Source organism: Phallusia mammillata, chromosome 8 (genome assembly GCF_965637545.1).
Source record: "Phallusia mammillata chromosome 8, kaPhaMamm4.hap1.1, whole genome shotgun sequence".
Taxonomy (NCBI): Eukaryota; Metazoa; Chordata; class Ascidiacea; order Phlebobranchia; family Ascidiidae; genus Phallusia; species Phallusia mammillata.
In genome coordinates, this window is record NC_137259.1 from 7,324,068 (window position 1) to 7,348,871 (window position 24,804).

At 43.8% G+C, this 24,804-nt stretch overlaps 1 protein-coding gene across 1 annotated transcript in view; it reads left to right on the forward strand.

Moving 5' to 3' along the window:
- The window catches only part of LOC145204196 (titin-like), a 34,270-nt gene extending 18,558 nt beyond the window's left edge, over positions 1–15,712 (forward strand). Inside the window, exons 7-30 of the mRNA XM_080076659.1 lie at positions 67–331; positions 411–698; positions 802–989; positions 1,075–1,186; positions 1,256–1,450; positions 1,539–9,035; positions 9,156–9,399; positions 9,515–9,892; positions 10,009–10,197; positions 10,286–10,665; positions 10,774–10,906; positions 10,973–11,173; positions 11,253–11,726; positions 11,838–12,039; positions 12,120–12,394; positions 12,502–12,837; positions 13,043–13,204; positions 13,293–13,570; positions 13,663–13,867; positions 13,939–14,177; positions 14,294–14,675; positions 14,753–15,078; positions 15,160–15,292; positions 15,376–15,712. Coding sequence (XP_079932785.1) covers positions 67–331; positions 411–698; positions 802–989; positions 1,075–1,186; positions 1,256–1,450; positions 1,539–9,035; positions 9,156–9,399; positions 9,515–9,892; positions 10,009–10,197; positions 10,286–10,665; positions 10,774–10,906; positions 10,973–11,173; positions 11,253–11,726; positions 11,838–12,039; positions 12,120–12,394; positions 12,502–12,837; positions 13,043–13,204; positions 13,293–13,570; positions 13,663–13,867; positions 13,939–14,177; positions 14,294–14,675; positions 14,753–15,078; positions 15,160–15,292; positions 15,376–15,535 — 13,242 coding nt within the window. The 3' untranslated portion in view covers positions 15,536–15,712. The remainder of the gene's footprint in view (positions 1–66; positions 332–410; positions 699–801; positions 990–1,074; positions 1,187–1,255; positions 1,451–1,538; positions 9,036–9,155; positions 9,400–9,514; positions 9,893–10,008; positions 10,198–10,285; positions 10,666–10,773; positions 10,907–10,972; positions 11,174–11,252; positions 11,727–11,837; positions 12,040–12,119; positions 12,395–12,501; positions 12,838–13,042; positions 13,205–13,292; positions 13,571–13,662; positions 13,868–13,938; positions 14,178–14,293; positions 14,676–14,752; positions 15,079–15,159; positions 15,293–15,375) is intronic.
- The last annotated feature ends 9,092 nt before the right edge of the window (positions 15,713–24,804 follow it).

A 24,804-nucleotide genomic window follows, 5' to 3' on the forward strand; every position in this document is an offset into this window, starting at 1 on the left:
TTAAATCAAAATAGATTTAAGCTGAGTGTTTCGCTATGATATAAAACATATTGCTTTTTATCACAGGTTACAAAAAACACCGTTTCATTGTCCTGGCGTAAACCAGAGTACGATGGTGGAAGCAGGATCAATTCCTACATCATCGAGCTTTCGGAGAAGGGATCCAACAAGTTTTCGGAATGCGGAAGGGTTAAGGGAACTGTTTTCCGCCACACAGTCACCAACTTGCACGAGGGTGCTGAGTACGAATTCCGCGTGGGGGCAAGGAACGAAGCTGGAATTGGTGAAGCAAGAGATGCTTTCTCTTCTGTGATCACGAAGGACGAACAAGGTAAATATCTGCACTGCGCACAACTGAACGATGTAAATTTCTTCCGTTACATAGCAATAACACCTATATTTTGTCTTAGTGCTTCCTGAAGCTGACTTGAAAGGAATCTACCACAGGACAGTGACCGTAAAAGCTGGTGCTGCAATCGACGTTAGCGTTCCAATTGTAGGAAAACCGGCACCAACTGTTAGCTGGAAGGCTTCTGGTCGGGCACTTAAGAAGGGAGGGCGCGTGTGTATGGTAACTAAGGATGACACAACATCACTGACTATTAAAGACTCAAAGAAAACAGATGCAGGAGAATACGTGCTTAGCCTAGAGAACTCGGTCGGAGAGAAGAGCTACAAACTCAGTGTGGTTGTACTTGGTAAGTCTAAATTTAAACAAGGCTATTTACTGAGAAGTTGATTAAATCAAAACCACATTGCCTATTGGTTTCCACATAGTAATTGATGTTGTTATTTCCTCAGACATTCCCGGAGCGCCAACCGGTCCGATTAACTTTACGGAGGTTACTGCTGACAGCATTACGATTTCGTGGGCTCCCCCACAGGATACTGGAGGAAGCGAAATTACCAACTACGCTGTGGATTACCGAGAGTTTGGACGTGCAACCTGGTCCAACGTGACTTCGTGTACAACAAGAACATTTATAAAGGTTCGTGCTCGGATTAGCTTACGATTTTACAAATCTTTAATAACACAATATAAGCATATTAATTACCGCTATGAACTATATGCAGGTGGGAAAGCTTCAACGCAATACTGAGTATCAGTTCCGCGTCATAGCCGAAAGCAAGTACGGCATTGGTGAACCTTTAGTTTCCGAAATTTGCAGAGCAGACTACCAATACAGTAAGAAGCGTTCTGTCCTTAATTATTATGCCCATTCCGTCCTAATAAACTGTAAACAATTATCTTCAGCCGTACCAAGGCAACCTGGAACGCCTGGAATCACAGCGGTGACACGTGACACAGTGGCAATCAGCTGGAACGAGCCGACACACGACGGAGGTAGCGCAGTGACCGGGTACTACGTTGAAAAGAAGGAAAAGAACTCAATTCTATGGCAGAGAGACAGTGATAAGCCAACGCCCAACAGATCATACACATGCAAAGGTAAGGCTCCGCAGTTCGAATTGTACGATATAGTGATTAAAACGTATGTAAACTATAGACCAAAAACTAATCGTATTTATGTCAACAGGATTGCTTGAAGGCTTGGAATACCAATTCCGAATTGTGGCTGAAAACGAGGCTGGCCTTAGTAAACCTGGTGAGGCAAGCCGCCCTGTCGAAGTAATCAGTGCAGTCAGTGCACCGTACGATGTGGTCATCGACGACATCTCTCGTCACTCGGTCGTTTTGCGCTGGAAGAAGCCGCTCGCCGATGGAGGCAGCAAGATCGCGTACTATAACATCGAAAGACGCCATGTACCCGAAGGCAGATGGCTTAAATGCAATTTCACCAACGTCACCGAATGTGTGTTTGAGGTCACTGGACTTACACCAAATGATTCATACGAATTCCGTGTGACTGCTCGCAATGCGATTGGTACCGTTGGGCAACCATCGGATGTTCTTGGGCCGATTGTGTGCAAGCCCAAGTATAAACCACCATCGATTGACATGGACAGCAAATTCATGTCGGATGTTGTCCAGATTCGCGCTGGCAATACACTGCGACTCGATGCTGAAATATCAGGAAAACCACAACCGAACGTGTTTTGGTCCAAGGGAGAAACCGATCTTGAAGATACTGATCACATGACCATCGTGACCTCACCAACGTCCACTGCACTGATCATAAAGGACGTGACTCGTGATGATAGCGCCCGCTACGCCCTATTGTTGCGTAATGAATGCGGTGAGAAGAGGACGACCATCAACGTTAAGGTCCTTGACAAACCAGGACAGCCTAAAGGTCCAGTAGTGTTTAGCCGCGTCAGTGCTGAGAAATGCAATTTGTCGTGGGAAAGACCAGTTGAAGACGGAGGTGCTGATATCACCCATTACGTGGTGGAAAAGCGTGAAACTTCTAGGATCAGCTGGATTGCTGTCAACGAAAACCTCGAACATACATCATGTACTGTGCCCAACTTAGTACCCAACAACGAGTACATCTTCCGCATTTCAGCAGTGAACAAGTACGGAAAAGGCTCACCTCTCGAGTCGGAGCCATTGGTAGCGAAGAACCAGTTCATTGCACCACAGGCACCAGGACAACCAGAGATCGCAGCTACAACCAAAGACTCTGTAACCATTACATGGACCAGACCAACTTGTGACGGTGGAGCAAGCATCAAAAACTACGTGATTGAAAAACGTGACAAGCAAGGCCAGAGATGGATTCGCTGCAACAAACAGCAAGAAGTTACTGACCTTCGTTTCAAAGCTACCGGACTCCGCCACAAGGCTAAGATCGAGTTCAGAGTTGCGGCTGAAAATGCTGCTGGTCTTGGCGGCTTCAGTGAACCCAGTTCATACGCATGTGTCCAAGACCCAGTCTTTGCGCCGGCCGCTCCAAGTCATCTGCGAGTCGTGGATTCAACACGAAACAGCGTTAGCCTGGCATGGAACTCACCGCTATACGATGGTGGCAGCTCTGTCGATGGTTACATTGTGGAATGTACTGAGTCTATCGCCGACAAAGAGGACAATTGGATGAAGATGCACAAATCAAATCACATTCAGAACACAGAGTTTACCGTTACCGGCCTCAGAAATGGGCATGAGTACAAGTTCCGAGTCTACGCTGTTAACGTTAACGGTGTTAGTGAAGAAGCAGCAACTCTGAAGGAAGCAGTTGCCGCTAAAGATATAATCGAAGAACCTGAACTTGAAATCGACGATGCTTTCCGCAAAACTGTGAGTGTACACGCCGGTAAGCCCTTGCGCTTATACGTGCTCGTTAAGGGACGCCCAGCACCGACTGTCGCATGGTCGAAGGCTCCATACGGTGAGGACTTAAGCGCCAAGGCGTTCATCGAGACTCACGAGGCCGCAAGCCGCTTGGAAATCGAAAAGACCGATCGGTACGATGCTGGTAAATACACAATCTCGCTTGAGAACCAAAGCGGAAAGAAGGAGGCAACAATCAATGTGAGGATATACGATACACCAGGAAAGCCTGGACCCATCAATATTCGCGAAGTGACCAGAAGCTCAATCTCTTTCGGCTGGGAAGCGCCTGAGATCGATGGTGGAAGCGCCATTCGCAACTATGTTGTAGAGAAACGTGAAGCTACTCGTCGAACATGGAGTACTGTTACAACCAAGTGCTCGAAGATGGGTTACAAGATTCCTGACCTCGTTGAGGGAGTAAGCTACTTTTTCCGAGTTCTAGCCGAAAATGAGTACGGAATCGGTGAAGGACGTGAAACCGAAACGGCGATTAAGATCTCCGAGCAACCTTCACCACCAGCTGTGGTCGAAGCCACTGATGTCACAGCTAGCACTGTCACATTGGCGTGGGAGCGACCAGAACAAGATGGCGGATCTCGAATTGAAGGATACGTCGTCGAGATGATGGAAAAGGGCACAGACAAGTGGCTGAAGGTCGGAAACACCAAAGACCAAAGCTTCACCGTAAAGGGATTGAAAACTGGCTTGGATTACTACTTCAGAGTTAAAGCCAAGAATGATAGCGGACTTGGTGAGGCACGCGAAATGCTTTCATCGGTTACTGTGAAAGAACAACTCGTTGCCCCTGAGGTCGACATGACAAGCTTACCACAGAAGACTCTTAACGTGAAGGCGGGATCTCCAATTGTACTTAAACTGCCAATTGTCGGCCGACCTGCGCCAACAGTTGCATGGACCAAGGACAATAACGAAATTAAAGAAGATCTAAAAAGGACCACTATTAAGTCCACCGACTCCAATGCTTCGTTGGAGATCCGTGAATCAACTGTTGAGGATCGTGGCGACTACCGTCTTACGCTGACCAACTCCTCAGGCACTTGCACTCAGCTCATTCGAGTTGTGGTCCTTGATGTGCCACTGGCTCCGCAAGGACCGGCTGAGGTTTCGGACATCACGGCAACTTCTGTGGTGCTGCATTGGAAACCACCCCAGTACGATGGCGGTGCGACGCTTAGCAACTACGTAGTTGAAAAGCGAGAAAGCCACAGGCCAAACTGGGTGACTGTCAGCTCCACCGTTACCAGAACAACCATTAAGATTACTCGTCTCAATGAGGATACTGAGTATATGTTCCGTGTAATGGCACAGAATCGTTTTGGAGTCGGCAAAGCTTTGACATCTGAAGAGATCGTTGTAAAGAGTCAGTTTGGTCTTCCAGGAGCACCAGGAACGCCACAGATTACTTCATGCAGCAAGGACAGCATGACAGTCATTTGGATGGAACCAGTAAATGATGGCGGTGCCGAGATCACTGGCTACATTGTTGAAAGGAAAGAACCGAAGTCTTCACGTTGGATCAGAGCCACCAGAACGCCAGTGACCCAAACAAGATTTGTCAGCAGCGGTCTCATCGAGGGTGTTGAGTACGTGCACAGAGTCATCGCTATAAACGCAAAGGGGGAAGGAAAACCAAGCAAAGACACGGAACCAAGGACATGTCAAGAACCAGTTGTACCACCGGGTGCACCAAGAAATCCTCGCATTGTTGACGTGACGAAGGCAACATTGTCCGTCGCATGGGAAAAACCAGAGTTCGAAGGAGGTTCCAAGATACTTGGATACTACATCGAGATGCGAAAGGATGACACCTGGTGGGAGAAATGCAACACCACACCGATTCGTATCACCGAGTACACTTTGAAGGGTCTCCCAGAAGGCGGCGAGTACTACCTTCGCGTTCTAGCATTGAATGCAGGAGGAACAGGACAGGCTTCTGAAATCCAGAAGCCGGTTGTTATCCGAGACATGAGCGGACCTCCAGAGGTGCTGGATACGTTTGTTGATCACGTAGTAGCACGCACCGGTGGTGTTGTGCGTCTCTTGGTGCCGTTTAAGTGCCGCCCGTCACCACATGTCGAGTGGAAAAAGATTAGCGGTACTGAAGCGGACTTGAACATCCGTGCCATGACTGCAATTCAAGCTGAATCTGCTGAGCTTGTCATGAAGGGCGTTGACCGTCGAGATGCAGGCGAATACCGAGCTTTGCTTACAAACAAACTTGGCGAGAAGGAAGTTACAATCCACCTTCAAGTAATCGGCAAGCCCGACGCACCAGAGGGCCCAATGCAGTTTGGCGAGATTGAAGCGACATCAGTGAAACTTGTGTGGAAGCCGGTGCTCGATAACGGAGGCAGCGAAGTGACCAACTACGCTGTAGAAAGACGCGAAGTCAGCAAGACCGCTTGGTTTACCGTCGATTCCAAAATCAGAGCAACACACTGCACGGTTAAAGGTCTAACTGAAGGCCGTGAATACTACTTCAAAGTTTACGCCGAGAACGCATTCGGGCTTGGAGAGCCTTTACAGAACCCCGATCCCGTTGTACCCAAGAACCCACTATTTGCACCGCAGCCACCACAGATTGTTGAACTCAATGAGGTTCGCAAAGATCGCGTATTTTTGTCTTGGCCACGAACCCGCGACGACGGTGGTTCACGCGTCACTGGATACTTTGTCGAGCGCCGCGAAGCTGGATCGGAAAGATGGGTTCGAGTTAACAAGGTACTCACCAAAAATCTTTCCTTCGTGGTGCAGGGATTGGTCGAAGACGCGGAGTACCAGTTCCGCGTTGTCGCTCTCAACGATGTCGGAGAAGGCGAGCCTTCAGAACCAACTGAGATCGTCGCTTGTAAAGATCCCTTCGATAAGCCTTCATCACCAGAAGACGTAGAGGTTCATCATATTACAAAGGATTCCATCACTCTTGCCTGGAGCAAACCAGAATTTGATGGAGGCAAGGGCATTCAGGGTTATATTATCGAGCACCGCGAATATGGAATGACTTTGTGGAAGCAGAGTCACGAAGATATGATCCGCGATCGCATTTACCAGATTGGAGGTTTGGACCAAGGCGCTGAGTACGAGTTTAGACTCTACTCTGTCAACGAGCAAGGACGTTCGCGCCCAAGAGCTTTGGAAGCGCCTGTGGCGACAAAGAAGGCGGCAGGAGAGAAGCCTGAGATTCTTAAGCCTCTTGACACTACCACCGCGGTTCGTGATACAACCGGAGTCCTAACTTGTCAGGTTTCAGGACGACCTCTTCCGGATATCTCATGGATTCGATTCGGCAAAGAGCTTCAGAGCGGCAGAAAATACAAGATGTCTTCTGAGGGCCAGGTCAACTCGCTTCATATTCAAAATGTCACAGACGAAGACGAAGGCGGGTACCACATGGTTGCCAAAAACAACGTTGGAACACTGGATGTTGAAGGCACTTTGGTTGTCGAGGGCGTTCCTATTCTTGATGACAGCAACATGCGTTTCAAGGATAGGGTTACAGCTAAGCACGGCCAGACCTTGCGTATCCATGTTCCATACAAGGGCAGACCAATTGCACAGGCAATTTGGACTAAAGAGGGTCGCCGTTTTGAGAAGAGCGAACGACATGAAATTGAAACAACTGACAACTACACTCACTTGCTTGTTAAGTCTGCTGATAGAAACAAGGACACCGGCAAGTACATGGTGAAGCTGAACAACGCTCACGGCCACAACACCTATCCCATTGAAGTCGAGATCCAAGATGTTCCATCTAAAGTACAAGATATCCAGGTGTCCAATGTTACTTTGAACAGCATGGTACTGACATGGAAGGAGCCACTTGACAATGGCGGTGCTCCAGTGTCAAACTACATCATTGAAAAACGTGACATTGAAGACGATGAAAATAGGTGGACTTTGGTGATATCGAACACAGCTCAGACATCATACAAGGTTGGCAGGTTGATTGAGAAACACGCGTACTACTTCCGAATCTCAGCTGAAAACTGCTTCGGTGTCTCACAAGCACAGGAGTCTGACTGTCCGACGGCAGCTAAACCACCACACGATGTGCCACAGAAACCGAGTCAGCCCGTAGCAACAGGAGTGTCCAAGGAAGGCTGTATGCTCAACTGGAAGCAGCCCAAGACCGATGGTGGCAGTAGGATTTCAAACTACGTCGTGCAACGTCGCGACAACCGTCGCCCGAGATGGATGAAGATTAACAGCGAAACGTTGACTCAATCTGTTTATCAAGTGACAGGACTAGTGGAAGGAATTACCTACGAATTCCGCGTCATCGCAGAAAACTCCGCCGGGGCATCGGAACCATCGGATGTATCCGAACAGGTTGTGCCAAAAGACGACATCCGAGTCACTAAGCCAAAGTTTGTTGAAAGCCTTCGAGACTTAGTGCTTAAACCGAACCAGAACGCAACATTTAGTTGCAAGATTTCAGGACAACCAAAGCCTATTGTGAAGTGGTACAAGGGAGGGCGCGAGATTTCGGGCTGCCCGAAATATCAGATGCATGAAGGCAAGGGCAACCATTACTCATTGGTTATTTCTGATGTTACTGCTGCTGATGAGTTACCATACACCGTGAGGGCTACCAACCATGGCGGCTCAATCTCAGCTACAGTGCAGTTGGATGTTCAGCTTCCAGCGCAAGTCAACTTGCCGAAGTACATGATGTCAGAGGCAACAGTTTGCAAGGTGCACGAAGTCGTAAGCATCAAGGTGCCCATTCAAGGAAAACCTATGCCAGATGTTACTTGGACAAAGGCTGGAAAGGTTGTGAGCCAAGACGCTCACAGGCAATTCATCACAACACCGTCCTTTACATCAATGACCATCACCAACGCAGACCGCCGTGATTCTGGATTCTACAACATCACTGTAAAGAACCGATTTGGCACACATCAAGCCACAGTAGAACTTCTGGTCGGCGATGTTCCATCGCGGCCAGAGGCATTGAAGGTTTCTGGCGTGACTCGCGATTCGGTCGATTTGTCGTGGAAGGAGCCTTCCGATGATGGCGGCAAGCCGGTCTTGAAATATATCATCGAGAAGAGCACTGTGTCAAGCGATAGATGGATGAAGGTTTCATCTTCAAGCACCTGTCACTACACCGTATGTAACCTTTCAGGCAAGACCAGCTACGAATTCCGAGTATTGGCTGAAAACGAGTACGGCCAAAGCAAACCTTCACAAGCGTGTGATCCAATCACCACCAAGGAGGATCGCATGATGGCAGGCAACTACGATGACATGGTCGACGCCACTGAGAAGTTCGTACCCGGTTTGGCTGAGGTCTACAAATCCAACGTGCTCGACAAATATCAGATCATGGAAGAACTCGGTCGTGGTACCTTTGGAGTTGTGCATAGAGCCAAGGAGATCCTCACTGGCAAAATATGGGCAGTGAAGATTTGTCGCTTCTCGGACGAGTCGGACAAGGCTCCAGTGCTACGTGAAGCTGAGATTATGAGGAAACTACAGCATCCACGAGTCCTGCAACTTCACGAAGTCTTCAATGTAAAGGGCGAAACATCTTTGGTTGTTCAGTTTGTGTCAGGAGGCGATCTGCTTGAGAGGGTCACTGGTCCTATGTTCGATCTCACTGAAAACATGTGTGTATACTTGCTGAAGCAAGTGTGCGAAGCCCTTGCCTTTGTGCACTCGCAAAAAATCGCTCATCTGGATATTAAGCCGGAGAACATCCTCTTTATGACACGTAGAAGCAAAAAGATCAAGCTCATCGACTTTGGTGTTTCACGTCAGCTCAAAACTGGCGAAGGTGCGAATGATATAAATTACTAATGTTTTAAAATATTGTTTAATGTAACAAAGGCGTTATGTGCATACAACAGCTTTTCGTATTTACAACCAAAAATATACACTATTTATCTCTTATTAGGACTAAGAATCGCATTCGGAACACCTGAGTTCTGCGCCCCAGAAGTTGTTCAAAACGACACGGTCGGATGCTCAACCGATATGTGGTCTCTTGGTGTTATCACTTACTTATTGCTCACTGGAGTGTCACCGTTCCATGGTGAAAACGACAGCGAGACGTTAAAGAACGTAGCCGAGGCCGATTGGACTTTTGACCGAGAGGAGTTCGGCTTGGTGTCTGATGATGCCCTGGACTTTATTGACAGGTGAGTAATTTAGCTATACCCTGATACTGGTTGAATTTTTATCCTGTTGAATGCTAATTGCAACATGCCTTAATTTACATGCCAGCTTCTTCATAATTTGCTCTTTGTACTTTAGGTTGCTAGTCAAGGAGAAGAAGGAGAGAATGACAGCTGACGACGCTTTGCAACATCCATGGATGCGCACTTTGCATCCCGAGGTCGATGAGGATCTGATGGAGCGAAGATCGGTAATCATTCAAACCACACAACATCGCAAGTTTTGCCAAACCATTAAGAAGCAGGATGTGTCTACGGTTATCGTGTCTCTTGGTCGCTACGCTTCTGGTGGAGCCATGCGCTCCCTCAAGGGAAAATCTGTGGCCAAGGTCAAGGTTGAGCCTGTGGACATGACACCTCATCTCATGCCAATGCATCATGTCTTTGTGAAAGAGAGTGATGACGCGAAGATCATTTGCCGTATCAAGGACGCTGACGACAATGAGACTGTAACTTGGTAAGCATTTATTTCCTCAAGAGATATACTAAACTTACAATGTAAAACCCTTTAATATTTTCTTGATTATCTTTTAAAATTATCCGTTAATAAATTCCGTTCTTTGTGCTCTTTAGGTACAAGGACAATATCAAGCTTGACGACGAAGACAAGTATGAATTCGGTTACGATCAACATACGGGCGCAGCATCACTTTATGTGAAGGGTGTAGTGAGATCGGACGACGGAAGCTACAAGTGCCGAGTCGAAAATGCGTTTGGTGTCAACTCGCAAACTTGCGAACTTTGCGTGGAACTTAAGAACAGGTCGGTTGGACACCTATACAAAAAATTGCAACAAATTGCAGTTGTAGCTACATATAAATACAATACATAACCTTGGTTATTGTCACAGAGAATGGACTCGAACCCGCCGCAGCATCTACTTGAACAAGCACAAGAAGAGAGGCAAGCGCAGTGGAGCAGAAGACATCTCCAGGATCATCAAGTCGCCTCCAGAGTTTACTCTACCACTCTACAACAGAAGCGTGTACGTTGGAGATCCAGCCATCTTCACAATAACAGTCACTGTTCATCCGACGCCTGAAATCACATGGTTCCACAACGGACAGAAGGTCAAGGTCACGGATGATTCAAACTACAGTGTAACGAAGGAGAAGGGACTCTACACACTACAGATTAGGGACTGTCAGGCGGAAGACAACGGCGATGTCACTGTGACTGCCAGAAACGCCTATGGTGAAGATGAATGCAAGGCTACTCTGACAGTGCAACGTAAGTAGCAATAGATATAAATTCTGATATTTAGGCAGTACTTGAAAATCTAATATATTGCTGCAATAAAATATATTCAAGTTTTTAACAATTGGTTTTCTACTGCAGCAAAACCGGTCAAAGAGGACTTGAGCGTTCGTCCAATGTTCCGAAGGTTGCTTGCAAACCAAGAGGTAGAGGAAGGTGATAATGCGCGATTTGATATTCGCGTTACCGGATTCCCCAAACCTGTTGTTGAATGGTACGTACAATCCACTAGCACTGTTACCTTTCTAAGGCAGGAGTTTAACGTGTCTTTTAACATCAGGGAGAAGGACGGCAAGCCGATTCGATCAGACCACCATCACGATATTGAGTGGGAAGATAAACATTCATGCTACTTGCTGATTCGGGACACATTCCAACAGGACAGCGGCCAGTACAAGGTTACTGCTAAGAACTCAGCCGGCACAGCCAGTTGCCAAGCAACACTACAAGTTCAGCCGTTAGCGTACAGGAAACGCAAGAAGTAAGTGTACAAAAGAAATTGCGTCAAACTTTGTTTCCACCCCTATTAGAAATTGATAACCCGCAATTTTCTCTTCAAGACCACAACAAGACGCAGATCTATTCGCACGCGAAAAGGCTTACAAGATGGCAGACAAGCTTTCAATGCTTCAAGGCGACGCCGTTGATGTAAGGATGAACGCATCAGCGAAAGAGGCTCTTCTGAGCGCCTCTACTCAGAGCTCGTTTTTCCGACAACCGGTTACAGACGACGAGGCCAAGCACGAGAAGGAAGAGCGGAGAAGAGCCAAAGAGCGAGATCTTAACCTCAGGATGCCCTACGACGTCCCGGAACCAATCCAACGTTCGGAGAAGTCCCTTAAAGAAGATACGACTCTTAAGAGCTTCGTGCCTTTGAGTGACTTCAAGTGGTACAAGAAAGTCCAGCAATCGAATGAGGCTTACGTTCCGACCGATATCTCACGCGATGAAAGGCGAAGTCGTCGATTGAAGAGACAGTTTGTGCCAGACGTGGCCTACATTGTCCCCGACAAACGCTACGGATCAACTACAAGGTACGGTTCACTACATCATAAATCCAAATATTATTGTAATCGAAAAAGCCAAGATATGTTTTGCTTGTAATATTTTACACAGTGGAAATATGAAAGTCATTTTGTTCACAGACGTGACATGCAAATGCGCACAATCGATGACGTACTTGGTGATGGCATGATGCAGCAGCGTGACAGGAGCTTGTCACCTGATGAAGACGAGATCGTACTTCAAAGGAAAGAACGCTCCCGCATTCCCAAACGCATGAGTCCAATTCCTTTCAAGCAACCTAAATGGCAGCAGTACCACAAACCAATGGCTGATGACGACGAGGTAAGATACCTTAACCGAGTCCGTTACGATATACACTTAACTGAATTTACATTTTATTTAATATCATATTTTTCAAACAGGTTTTGCGCCCTGTGCGAGATTACCTTGAAAATGCATCTGCCAAGGAGTATGTACAGGAAATGGAATCAAGAGGAATCGAAGAGCGTGCCGATGGGTTAAAAAGTTACGCTGATCTGCTCAGGGAACAAAGAGAGTCGTCTTTGGAAACTGGACAGGTGCAGGAGAAGTACGAGTACCGACCAGTAAAAGTGCCAAAGAAGGCTGACGCTTCACCGTCATATGTGTCGCTTCGGGGACGCCACGATCAGGCTTTGATGTCAAAGAAGTACTCAACGTAAGATTTGTTCCTTTAAACTAAAATCATTTTGAACAAAATTAATACATATAGTTGATGCTTTGTACTGATGGGACTTGTTCTTACCCAAACTTTATTTGTTTCAGAACTGAAGAAACTTACACCAAGCCGGAATCTGACGATGAACTCTTGCGGCCGATCTCGCTCGATGCTTGGAAGTACGAGCAAGTAAAACATGATGAGGCTTCTACATCCCGGGCAGTCAAACCCCGGCGTCCGTTATCACCGTCCTCTTCTTCTGAGAGCGATGGCGAAAAGGAATACAGGAGGAAGAAGCAAGAGCGCGAGAGATGCCGTCAGGACGATTACTCCATGGAGATGGAAGAGTATGAAAGCCTTCAGCAGTCCTCCAGACAGAAGAAGTCGCGCAGGAAGAGGGTTGATGAAGAACCGGAATATATGCAGAAGCTCAGAAGGAGAAGGTGCTTAAAAATGAACAGTTTGCAACATAATAACCTCTTAATTGTCGTTTGTATTTTAATGATGAGAGTATTCAATGATAAGCTGCAGACAGTGCACACTGTTTCGACCTATAAGGTCTCATCAGTGCTGCTGGTGACGAGAGATCGGCCGCATCGGCTAGTGTAGCCAGATTATTCAATGTTTAGTAATTTGTATTTGTTGTAGATCTTTCGAATATGAAGAGCTGATGCGACCTATTACGGAGGTTGTTCTCCAGAAGAGGAGACGACGACCTGTGTCTTCATCTTCATCATCATCAGACAGCAGCAGTGACGACGAAGAATACCGCAGACAAGAACGTCAGCTGAGAAAATCACGCAAATCCAGGTAACACAAACTTCCAACCCGACCTCAAACTCACAACATTCCATCACATACATTTGCCCGCAATATTAACCTATATGTTTATCTTTAGACGCCATTACGACGAATACGAAGAAGACCTTTCCTCCGGTATCGAGTTTACAAGCTCCAAGTTGAAACGTGAAACGAGTTACGGAGGAGTAAGCAGAAATGCAGCGGACTATGCACCAACTTTCCAGCTACGTATGAGATCACACGTGGTCCCGGAAGGCATGAGCACGAAGCTGAGCGCATATGTCCACGGTCGACCAGAACCCAAGATAACTTGGTACAGAAATGGAACCGAGCTGACACCAGGTGGCAGCAAATACTACATCAGTAACATCGGAGGTAAGTGTGAGAAATTCTATGTTGTAAAGTTCAGGGTAGACTATATTGGTTGCCTGTAGCTACTGGTAACACGGAATATGTGACTTTTGCAGGTGTGACATCACTTGAGATCGTGCGTTGTCACGAAGGAGACAGTGGAACCTACCGTTGCTCTGCAAGAAACTCGAGAGGCGAAGTGTCGGATTATGCTACTCTTGAGGTCACTGGATCTGAATTTGAGTCAAGCGCGTCCAAGCGAGGCGTTGACCAATTCCACAAGACTATGGAACGAGTCGACGCAAGAACTGCTCTGTCAAGGTAAATAACCACACCTGTTGAAATTACCACTTGCAGTTGACTAGATTTTTAACCCTTTCCTATTGTTTTAGGGCCGAGACAACTACAGAAAGGGACTTTTACTCGCGGGCGTCAATCCAATCAGAGGTACAACCTGCTTCCAGAACATCCACTTACAGTGAATACGGTGCAGACAGCCGAATGGGAGGTGTCACACCATCATCTATGACTGGTGCACCGTACTTCGTCATTCAACCGAAAAGCCAATATGTGATGGAGGGAGACAACGTAATGTTTACAACACAATGCGATGGCAAACCTTCACCAAAAGGTTAGTTAAGTTTATATTGTGTTTGTATTTTGAAACTTACGAGTATAATGAACTTTGTCAAATTGGCATTTGGCACTGAAAAAAAAACATGTTTTAATCTTGATCTGTTTTTGCAGTGACTTGGTACCACGACGACCGCCAGATTCGTGAAAGTGAGAAATACACGCTGGGCGCTTCAAGAGGCAAGCGAACATTCGAAATCCGAAATGCAAACGTCGCCGACATCGGTCAATACAAATGTGTGGCCGAGTCCAACAAAGGATCAGCGGTGTCTGACTTTATTCCTGACGTCACTGCCCGTCGTGTATCGTCGGCAGCATCGGCATACGAGCGAACAACGCCACCGATTAAGCTTGGTCGACAGGCAAGAGGTCCAGTGATCGTTGGACAACTCCATGTTGAGCTGCGATTGGATGGTACTGTTCATCTCGAATGCAGCGTTTCCAATTCTGATGACGTAACTCGTGTGAGTTGGCGAAAAGACGGAACGCCTGTGAGGTAAGATATACACCAAGCACTAAGTTATAATTACCACTAAGATATAGAGTTTTCTAAATGAATAATTTATCTTTTAGAACATCAAGTGAAAGAATCAGAGAAGCCAATTTCGGTTGCTCTTACTCTCTCATCATCCACGAGCTGCGCGAGGAAGACGCCGGCTTATACGAATGCGAGTTTACTGCTTCCAACGGAGCTATCTCCACTACCACTTGCACCATGTCGCGAGATTCTTGTGCAAGCATGCGCAAAAAGGTCTCAAAATTGGCTGGAGCTAGTGGACGCTCAAGCGCTTCTCCAATGAGCGGTTTGATGCAACACATGGAAAAATCAATGCAGCAAACGTCACAGATTACATCGTTTTCCTCGGAAAGTCGAGGATCTTCTGTAACATCAGCAAGGGGTAAATAAATAACACAATAACACTGTTAATTTTGTGTTAGCACACGAAGCCGTGATTTTAACATTCTCTTTTATTTTGCAGCAGCCCCGACCAAGATCGAAGCTCTTCCTGGATCAGTGACCGTCAGCAACGGGAAGGTACTTACACTGACCACTGCATTGTCCGGGCAAGGGCCTTGCGTTGCTGTGTGGTTTCATAACGGAATGACACTCAGGTAAATATTGGGCAGTGTAAATTTTGTGCCATAGCGTAAAATCAATCGTTGCAGTATTCTAAACAAACTTGTATTTGTTACAGCGATGGCGACGATAGCGGCCGGATTCGACTTGAAAGCACGGATTCGTCAACTACACTAACAATTCTCGGCGCAAAGGCTTCGGACGCTGGAAAATACAGACTCGAAGTGGCCAGCCCAAAAGGATCAGACTCAGCCACTACCAACGTGACTGTGGCCTAAACCGGACTTAGCTGTTTTTTTTGTACATACTGTAAATATTATGTTGTGAATTGTTTGGGGCAGTGTCCTTTGCTTTAAGCAAATATGTATAGCGGATTGTCTTTACTAAACCACGTTCACCGATGGTGCCTACTTGCAAATCACTGCTATAGACGGATAAAAACGTCGAAACTTGTACAAAGAAACAATGCTTTTTAAACCTTTACTTGACTGTGACATTTTATGACATGGAAATGTACTCTTGTCTATGATGCTGCCTTGCAAAGGCAACTATTTATGCTGACCTGTCACAATGTGACATAGAACAATTAGTGCTTTGGCACATTGGTACGAAAGCTAGCTTACGAAAATGACAAACCAATAAGCGTTAATATCATCCCCTTGTCAGTCATCAAGGCCATGAGGTTAACTTTGTATTGGTGAATGCTGGTTGGTCAAAAAAAGCACTTACCTTCAAATGTTATTAATTTATTTGGCCATTATACTGTTCATTTATTGATTTCACTTACATCTCAAAGTCACTCAACTGATTTTCTTACATTGTGTTTTATGGCGATGTTCCTACTTGCCAAATCCCCTTTATCGGCTGTTTCCGTTTAACGTGAGTTGACCGCCCGGTGGCGCCCCTGTCACATGATGTCTGTGTGACGTCATTATCCTCGCCATTTGTGACGTCATCCACACGTAATGACACTTGTTGGCCGGTTCGCGCCGCCGTTGTTTTTGTTTTATTTAGTATTCACAGCGCATGCCCCCAAAATTAATATTACACGTGAACGTGCATGTTATCACTTTGTTTGGACAAGTTTGGAAATTTTAATAAACATCTCTTGCAATCAATTACTTGTGTTTGTAAATCGTTCATTCAAAAATAGTTATTTCAAGGAAATGAATCCAATAATCTAAATATAGGTAGTAGGGATGTGCCCAAACTGCAAATGTTCTGTTTGGTCGAGCACCGAGCATCTCAATTTAATGCTCGGTGCTCGGCCGAACACGCTCGGTGCATTATGACGTCACAAAAATCCCCTTTCTAGGTTTTAGCTCTACAAGGTCTCTTACGTCACCAGCGGTGTATTAAGGCTTAATCATTAAGCTGTACAGGCCTCAGAAGTACACGTTTTCCACCATCTTATACAGTTAAAAAATCAGTTGTTTTTGTTCAACGTCACCCTTTCTAACACTATTTTAATGCTCGGGTCAGTTTGTGCAACTACTCGGCCGAGCACCGAGCATCAAAAACAGCGATGCTCGGTACCGAGTACTCGGGTTCTGGCTCGGCTCGGCCCATCCCTAATAGGTAGGTATTGCAAAGGTTGTATGAACCAAAATTTCTTAAACTCAACAAGGTTCCAGTTTCAAACTGGTATTTTTCGGCGAGAACTTACATGAAAAACAAAAACAGAACAGAGCCTCAGGGTTATTTCAAAAATTGGTTAAAAATTTCGGTTTCCGAATCCGGTTTAAACCGTTGAGAAGGCAGAAACCGACTGAAGCCAGCTTGAAACTGGAATATTTCGAAGAGAACGCATTTAAAATCGGATTTGTTTATCCACAAAAGTCGAAAAAACGGAAAGGCTATAGCCTACGATTTTTTTTCAAAAATTTGGTAAAAATTTTGGTTCTATAATTAGCCTCCTACCAAACCCCCAAACCGGTTTAAACCGAAATCGAAAAACCAAAATTTTGACCCGATTTTCGAAAAAAGGCTACAGCCTTTCCGTTTTTTCGATTTCTTTTCTAATCACTTTTGCTCATCTCAGACCTAATCACTTGGAAAATTGTATTGCCTTCGTGCGGCGGTGCATAAATCTTTAACAACAAAAGATGGTGTGGTAAACTTTGCAAGAAAATGTCAGTACCTTGCTTTAAACAAGATTTAAAAACATGGGATTTACAAAAAGCTAAACATATAACAATAAACGCAGTTAATGCAGGTGGCAATTAGACTTCGCCTGTTTAAGCTTATTCAGTCGAATTGCTGTTATGAGATATTCGCCCAACATTGGAAAGAATTCATTTCTGCCTGCAGTAGATTTTGTAGGCCTATTTATGTTAAACTTCATATGTTTGACTCCATGTTGCAAGTCTGAAAACGTGTAATCAGTGTGTAACACCATGTTTGCTTTCGAATGATCTTAAAAAAATTTACTTAGTAACCCGAAAATATTGAGTTGGATCCACTAAATCCACGCTAAATTTCATAACCCACCAATTCTGAACGACGGGAACCCAGACAAGCAAATTTCAACGGTCGTTGGTGGCAGCAAAGAGTATCTGTCGCATCTAACCGTAAACTTCGAAAACCTCGTCTGCTTTACACTGTGCCAACCGGTCCCAACCCAACAGGTGTCACCACCAGCTTTGAACAAAAGAAAGAAATTTATAGGGTAATTTGCTTCTGACTTTGTTTTGTTTAGCAAGTACCACCGCTATGTAGCGGCCTCTCTCACTATCGTTATCGTGTGCTTTCATACTACAGCGAACCGGACAGATTGCCTTCTTTCTCTGACTCTCGTCTTATGCGGTGTATTCTCTCATTCAGTGCTCTTCAACCTTTTTTCCCGTTGTATACCTTTTACAATTTGTAAGCAACTTTGTATACCCTACACATAGCAATTTATAATTGTGCACAGAAAGTAACAGTCTGCCAATAGGTACTTGCCTGGTCGCATGAATTATTGTTATACAAGGCCAGGAGTAGACAACCTGTGGCCGTGAACATGTAAACTGAAATATTTGGATTTGCAAAACTAGTTTGAGGGGCTGGAAAAAATATTAACAGCCCAGAAGCCGCATGTTTGAGACTTTTTGTAAGCCTATTATGGGTAAACAATGTGAAAACAGGCATCATTAGCGTCGCAATTGAGATGGTGACGTTATAAACCAAAGGTGGGCAACCTTTTTGCATGCGCGGGCCAAAAAGTAATGATATATTGCCGCGGCGGGCCGCAACGATGGGTACGGCAGACATAGGTGCAATAACATAGCACAGCTAGGCAAAGTCAAACACACAACAATTTTGTCATTGTATGTAACAATACTTATTCTTAGTAATCAATTAATAACTATCAACGTTCAATGCAACAACTCTTTGGTACAAAAATGGGATTTTACACACACATTCCGTCTGGCCGATTAAAACAAAATACGAGTCGCGGGCCGTATCCGGCCCGCGGGCCGTAGGTTGCCCACCCCTGTAAACAGTAAAGCCTGATCCCTAGACTGTTCTACGTAACAAGCTAGAATTTAAATTGGCTATCAGGCACTATTATTAAGGATTTACGATGCGGCCGTCACAGCGGAAAGGTTGTGTACCCCCTGTGCTACGTCCAGGAAATTTAGCATACAAACGTGTGTAAACCTAAGAAGTTGATTTGATGGCTGTCTTGTTGCTACATTCTTTCAGCGATTTGGACATGTGGTGTGGTGTTGACTTGTTCTTAAAACAATTTTTTTGTATTCGCAATCCTTTACTCCAGGGATATTAAACTCCAGGGATAAAAAATTTCAGAAAGTACATTGTTCAACCTTAACAGATACTCCAGGTATGTGCTTATTCGCTTCATAATTCACATTATTGACGCAACAATCCCAACCTGACGCAATAATATTTACAACAAGCAGGTCAGTCTCACATAGGTCACCAGCATGGTATGTCTTCCTGCATTTTTAACACTGACCACAGCTGTACTCCCTTCGTATACCTTTCTTCAGTCGTATACCCTAGTTTTAATGTGGTATACACTTGGGTATACAGTATACCCGGTTGAAGAGCACTAGACTCTAGTGTACAATTGTACGTACATAGGTTAATGACGTCACAAAATCATGAAATTACGTCACAACATAGTTTAGGTCATATGATGACGTCATGCAAAATTTTGTGTATCTATGACGTCAGTAACCCTGTTTTTAACAGCACTAAAAAATTTGACGTCACTCATGCGCCCCCTTGTAACCACTGTGGTAAAAAGGGGGGAATAAAATGGAAAACACATTTAAGGTACAGTAACAAATTGAACTTAAACAAGTTTTATACATTACTGCTCACATCTGAGCGTTTTTGAAAGCAAAAAAATACTGAAAATACCCAAAAATGCTGCACTATAAATACGAAAATGTGAAAATACAAAAAAAGTTATCAAACAAAGACATGTTCATTAGGATGATGATGACTCAATCGTTTTTTTTTTCTCAAATACCTCACGGAAAATGTGTCAACAGAGAAAGCTACAACACAGAGTTGCAAATGGGCCTGAAACTGGAGCCCGACCCGAAAGAAGAAGCACGAAACTCGGCCGAACCCGAATCGTTTTGGGGAAGCCCGTTTAGGCCGGAAAGTTTTATTGACAGGCGTATATTTTAAAGCAGAGGTGTCCAACACGTGGCACGCGTGCCAAAAGTGGCACGCAGAGCATTTGAAAATGGCACGCAATTTTTGGACATTCAGATGGTAAACATTAGGATTTGTCACGCAATTAATATTTTTCTATTGATACTTTTTGGCTTTATTTTAACTTCAGTAAAGATGATCAGTATCAAGGTTACACAAATACACTAATTAAATTGGTCGTTTTAAGGCTCGATCCTTCTACTTATAGGCGCTTGAAACTGTAGAATTCTGGATAATTCCGGGCCTTTATGCTGTCGTATTATATTCCATGTTATGGATTCTGCGCTTTAAGCGACATGGTATGTTATAAAAGGTTTCTGGAGTATCATAAACAAGTTTACTCGCGTTTGACATATTTTTTCTACCGTTAACACGTTTAAGACATGGTTTGGAAAAAGTAGGCCTACCAAACGTTGGCACGCGAGTATATTTTTAAACCTAGATTGGCACGGCGGTGCTTTCGAGTTTTTTTCTACCGTTAAGACGTTTAAGACATGGTTTGGAAAAAGTAGGCCTACCAAACGTTGGCACGCGAGTATATTTTTAAACCTAGATTGGCACGGCGGTGCTTTCGAGTTGGACACCCCTGTATTAAAGCTTCAGAAAAGACGAAGACAATCAAAAGACCAAAATACAATTGGTCTTAAACATAGGGTTTTAGGGCTGTTTGACATTAGGTCAGGACCAGCAGCTGGCTACTTAGCTCGCTAAGCATATTGAAAAAAATGCCGATGCAAGTGTAAAGTCAGGCCCGAATCAAGTCCGTTTTTCATGAAACCCAAACATGACCCGAACCCGGCCTGTGAAGTCAGACCCGACTTACAACTCTATGCTACAATACCACCAGTTTTGTAAGGAAGTTTTTAAAAAAGATATCTTTTTAATCACTTTTTCTTGAAACGAAGTTGGAAAAGGCGGTAAAACCAGAGTAAGTCACCAAGAAATCTTGTAAACCATTCAAGTTGATTACTGAGGTAATTATTTTCACATAGCAGCACTAGCGTATTTAGGGGGGGGGGGGGGCATGCCCCCCCCTCAAGAAATTTTGACCGGCTGTTTTAGTATTAAATCTTGTAATTTCAGACAAAACTGTGAATAGCAATGTGCGCTATTTTGTTTAATGTGCGTAACGCATTGATGCTCGTCACACATCTCAATAAACAATGAATGCCAATCCAGGCCACTTGGCATCCAACTGCGCGTATGACGTTACAATGGATTTTATACTAACTTTGTTACGTCACACTCATACAAGTGAAGATAATTCACAATATGATTAAGAGGCAACCACTGTTAGAAACAACTGTGTCGAGTGTTGAAAAGTGTTACATGAACACGATCGAATCGTGACTATAACGTTCGTTACTTACAGCAAGAGTAAGGGCTTCACAGGGCCTTAGGCTAACCAGCATTTAGTTGATATTGCGAGTTTAATAGGTACAACAGGTGCTAACAGAGAGGTCTACACAGTCTACCGCAAGGTGGCGCACTTGTCACCGCAAGGTGGCGCAATATATTTTATGCTGTTGGACGCAAAATCGAACGCAAAATCAGCCATCTTTGAAGGTTTATTTACAAAAGAAAGCAATATTTAGAAGATCTATTAATTCATGCAGGCCATTTCATCGTCAAATTGTGCTACCGTGAAACTAAAATATATTTTGGCGGTCATAGCGTTAGGAGAAAAACTATGTGTCGTCCCAACAGTGTTTTGTTCTTAATCACTTAACTTGCTTGTTGCAAAAAATAATTACGTAGCAAAACATGAAAATAGACAGGAAGCGCGAAAAAAGGAGGCAGCACCTTGTGGATACCGATAGAAAAGAATGTGCTGTACATCGTCTTCTTCACATATCGAGTTAGGTGCATTACGAGTATGATGAGCGGCAAATCAGATTCAAAAGTTTCCAACAATTTCAACGACCAAATGAATTCTAAACGACCATATAATGTCTTTTTAACTGCATTGTTAATCAATTATTAAAATGAACTGTGATGTTTGTGACACTCCAAACGAAATTATGTTATGTAGCATGTTCCCTTACCATACAGTTTCACAGCCCCGAACTTATCACGTGACCGTTTTTATCGCTGTTTACTGCACGTTTTTACCAGTCATTCGCGCTTGTTTTCGCATGTGACTTGTAAATTTGCCGTTTGCCAAAACCAACAAAAAATTGTGGGGCTGCTCAAAAATACACAAGCCCAAAGCGTGCGCACTCTACACAAGGCCGACATGCCACAATTAAATTGTCTGCTGAGAGAAAAGTAATCAAGCGATCGACTTGAAATTGCTCATCAGCTTTCTTGAGGCTTCTCTCTATTTCAAAAATCGGGTTAAAATTTTCGATTTTCAAAACCGGTTTAAACCGGTTTGGAGGTTCGGCAGGAGGCAGAAACCGGTCATAACCGGTTTGAAACTGGAATATTCCCGTGAAAACCCACCAAAAACCGGATTTTTCTTCGTTTTTTGACCCCTAAAAGTCGAAAAAACGGAACGGTTATAGCCTTAGGTTTTTTTCAAAAATCGGGTCTGAATTTTCGATTTTAAAACCGGTTTGAACCGGTTTCGGGTGTCGGCAGGAGGCAGAAACCGGTCATACCGGTTTGAAACCGGTCATACCGCTTTGAAACCGGAACATTCCCGTGAAAACCCACAAAAAACCGGATTTTTCTTCGTTTTTTGACCCCCAAAAGTCGAAAAAACGGAAAGGCTATAGCCTTAGGTTTTTTTCCAAAATTAGGGTCTGAATTTTCGATTTTAAAACCGGTTTAAACCGGTTTGGAGGTTCGGCAGGAGGTAGAAACCGGTCAAAACCGGTTTGAAACCGGTATATTCCCGCAAAAACCAACCGAAAACCGGTCTTTTCTTCGATTTACGGAATATTCGTTTGAACGAATCATTCGATTAAACGGAATATTCTATTATCCGGCATATTCTATTAAACGGAATATTCTATGAAACGGAAAATTCTATTGTCCGGAATATTCGATTAAACGGATTATTCTATTAAACGGAATATTCTATGAAACGGAAAATTCTATTGTCCGGAATATTCGATTAAACGGATTATTCGATTAAACGGAATATTCGAATAAACGAAATATTCGATTGTTTTGAAGCCAAATGACTTAAAATTACTGACGTTTAAAATTACTACGTGACAACTTTTTTCTATCGTTGCGTACCACCTTAACCCGGTTTGCATGTGTGGACCATGGGTCGGCAACATTTTTGGCGACGTTTGCCAATTTAATTGTTATTTCCATCATGTTCACATGTGACCTCGCGTGTCAACGTTTTTCTAAGTAATAGTGGTTCTTGTCAGTTGAAAGCAATAATTAAGAGAAAGCAGAGTGTTTTGTGTATGTAAGACTGAATGTTAAGACAGTGGCATGATGGAAACAAGCAGTTTAACAGGTTTATTTGTTACTTCAATATAAACAAATATATCGGTTGGCGTCCCAAAAAAAACACCCCCGTGCCAGGAGTTGCCGACCCCTGGTGTAGACCAAGAAATCAGCCTATTTTTCTCGATCAGGCTAGCATATTTCTAAAACCAGCAAAGTTTTCAGTTTTAGAAGAATGTCCTAACATCGAGTTTCGTCTCAAACCATGGCTAAAATAGTTGGGTCTTAACAATTGGATTCTTGGTCTGATTAAAATTAAGTACAACAGAAATCTACTTCTACTCGCGTACCACCTAAAAAGCTCCTGTGTACCACTAGTGGTATGCGTACCACAGGCTGAGAACCACTGATTTTGCCGATTTAAAATTTTACCCCGGAAATTGTATGTCTCTCTTTGGGGAAGATATATATTAAAAAAACGATGTTGAGTAGGTTTCCGTCGGAATATTTCAGTTTCAAAGTGGTTTTATATGATGTTTGCTTCCTAACGAACCACGATACCTGCTGAAACCGGCATTTAAAACAACAAAATTTAAATCGATTTTTAAAAAATTGCAAAGCAAGATGGGTCAAAATTTAGTAAATTTTCTATGTTTAAATAATTTTTTGTCGAAACTATACGAAGACAGTTACTTTTCTTACATACTTCTAAACTCATTTCGAGACGCCGGAAAAGCTCTTTATTGTCGTGTCTTAGTTCTCTAATTACCCTGGTTATTTTCTCGAGACAATAGGTACGTGCGATAAGTAGAACTGGTGCGGTGAATCAAAGAAACGCCGTGCAAGTAAATCTGTGATTAATCAGCTGGCAATCGACAATTCAATATTTGCACTGACACTTCACGAACAGTTTAATCCTATTAGCTAAGTTTTGATTGCCGTTGATTTTTGTACCTTGCCTTTTTATGTTCCGGAATTAGTTTGTGGTTTTTGCCGGTTTGCCCCTTTGAACCAACGTTGTTTGTGTTTGAGACAGTGGTTCTCGATCTCCAAATCTGCAAAAGGTCCAAAGTATGACTTTTAAGGGAGCGCATTATGGCAAAAACATGCAATTCAAACTGTTCACAACACTTTGTCTGTATTTGCACTAAAAGGTTGGATTTCTATTTGTGCCAATCGAGCTTTTGGCAAATTCTACGCAGATTTTAACAATCTTAAAAAATTCATGTAAAATTTTTAATAGAAAACTAAGAATATAAAATATTTTCCTGGTAACGCAATCAGTCAATAAATATCGTATAATATATATAAATATATATATATATATATATATATATACCCCAATTGGCATGATTAGTTCCTATAAAACCACAAGATAAAACATAAATAAAAGTTGTACAAAAGTAAATAAACAGAAATATTGAAAAGCACTGGTGCAATGAGTCAAATTTGCAAATTCTTATTTGTTTAACTACCTTAATTTTGAATTCAATGCGGTTGCCAGTTTTGGTTGAAGTCATTT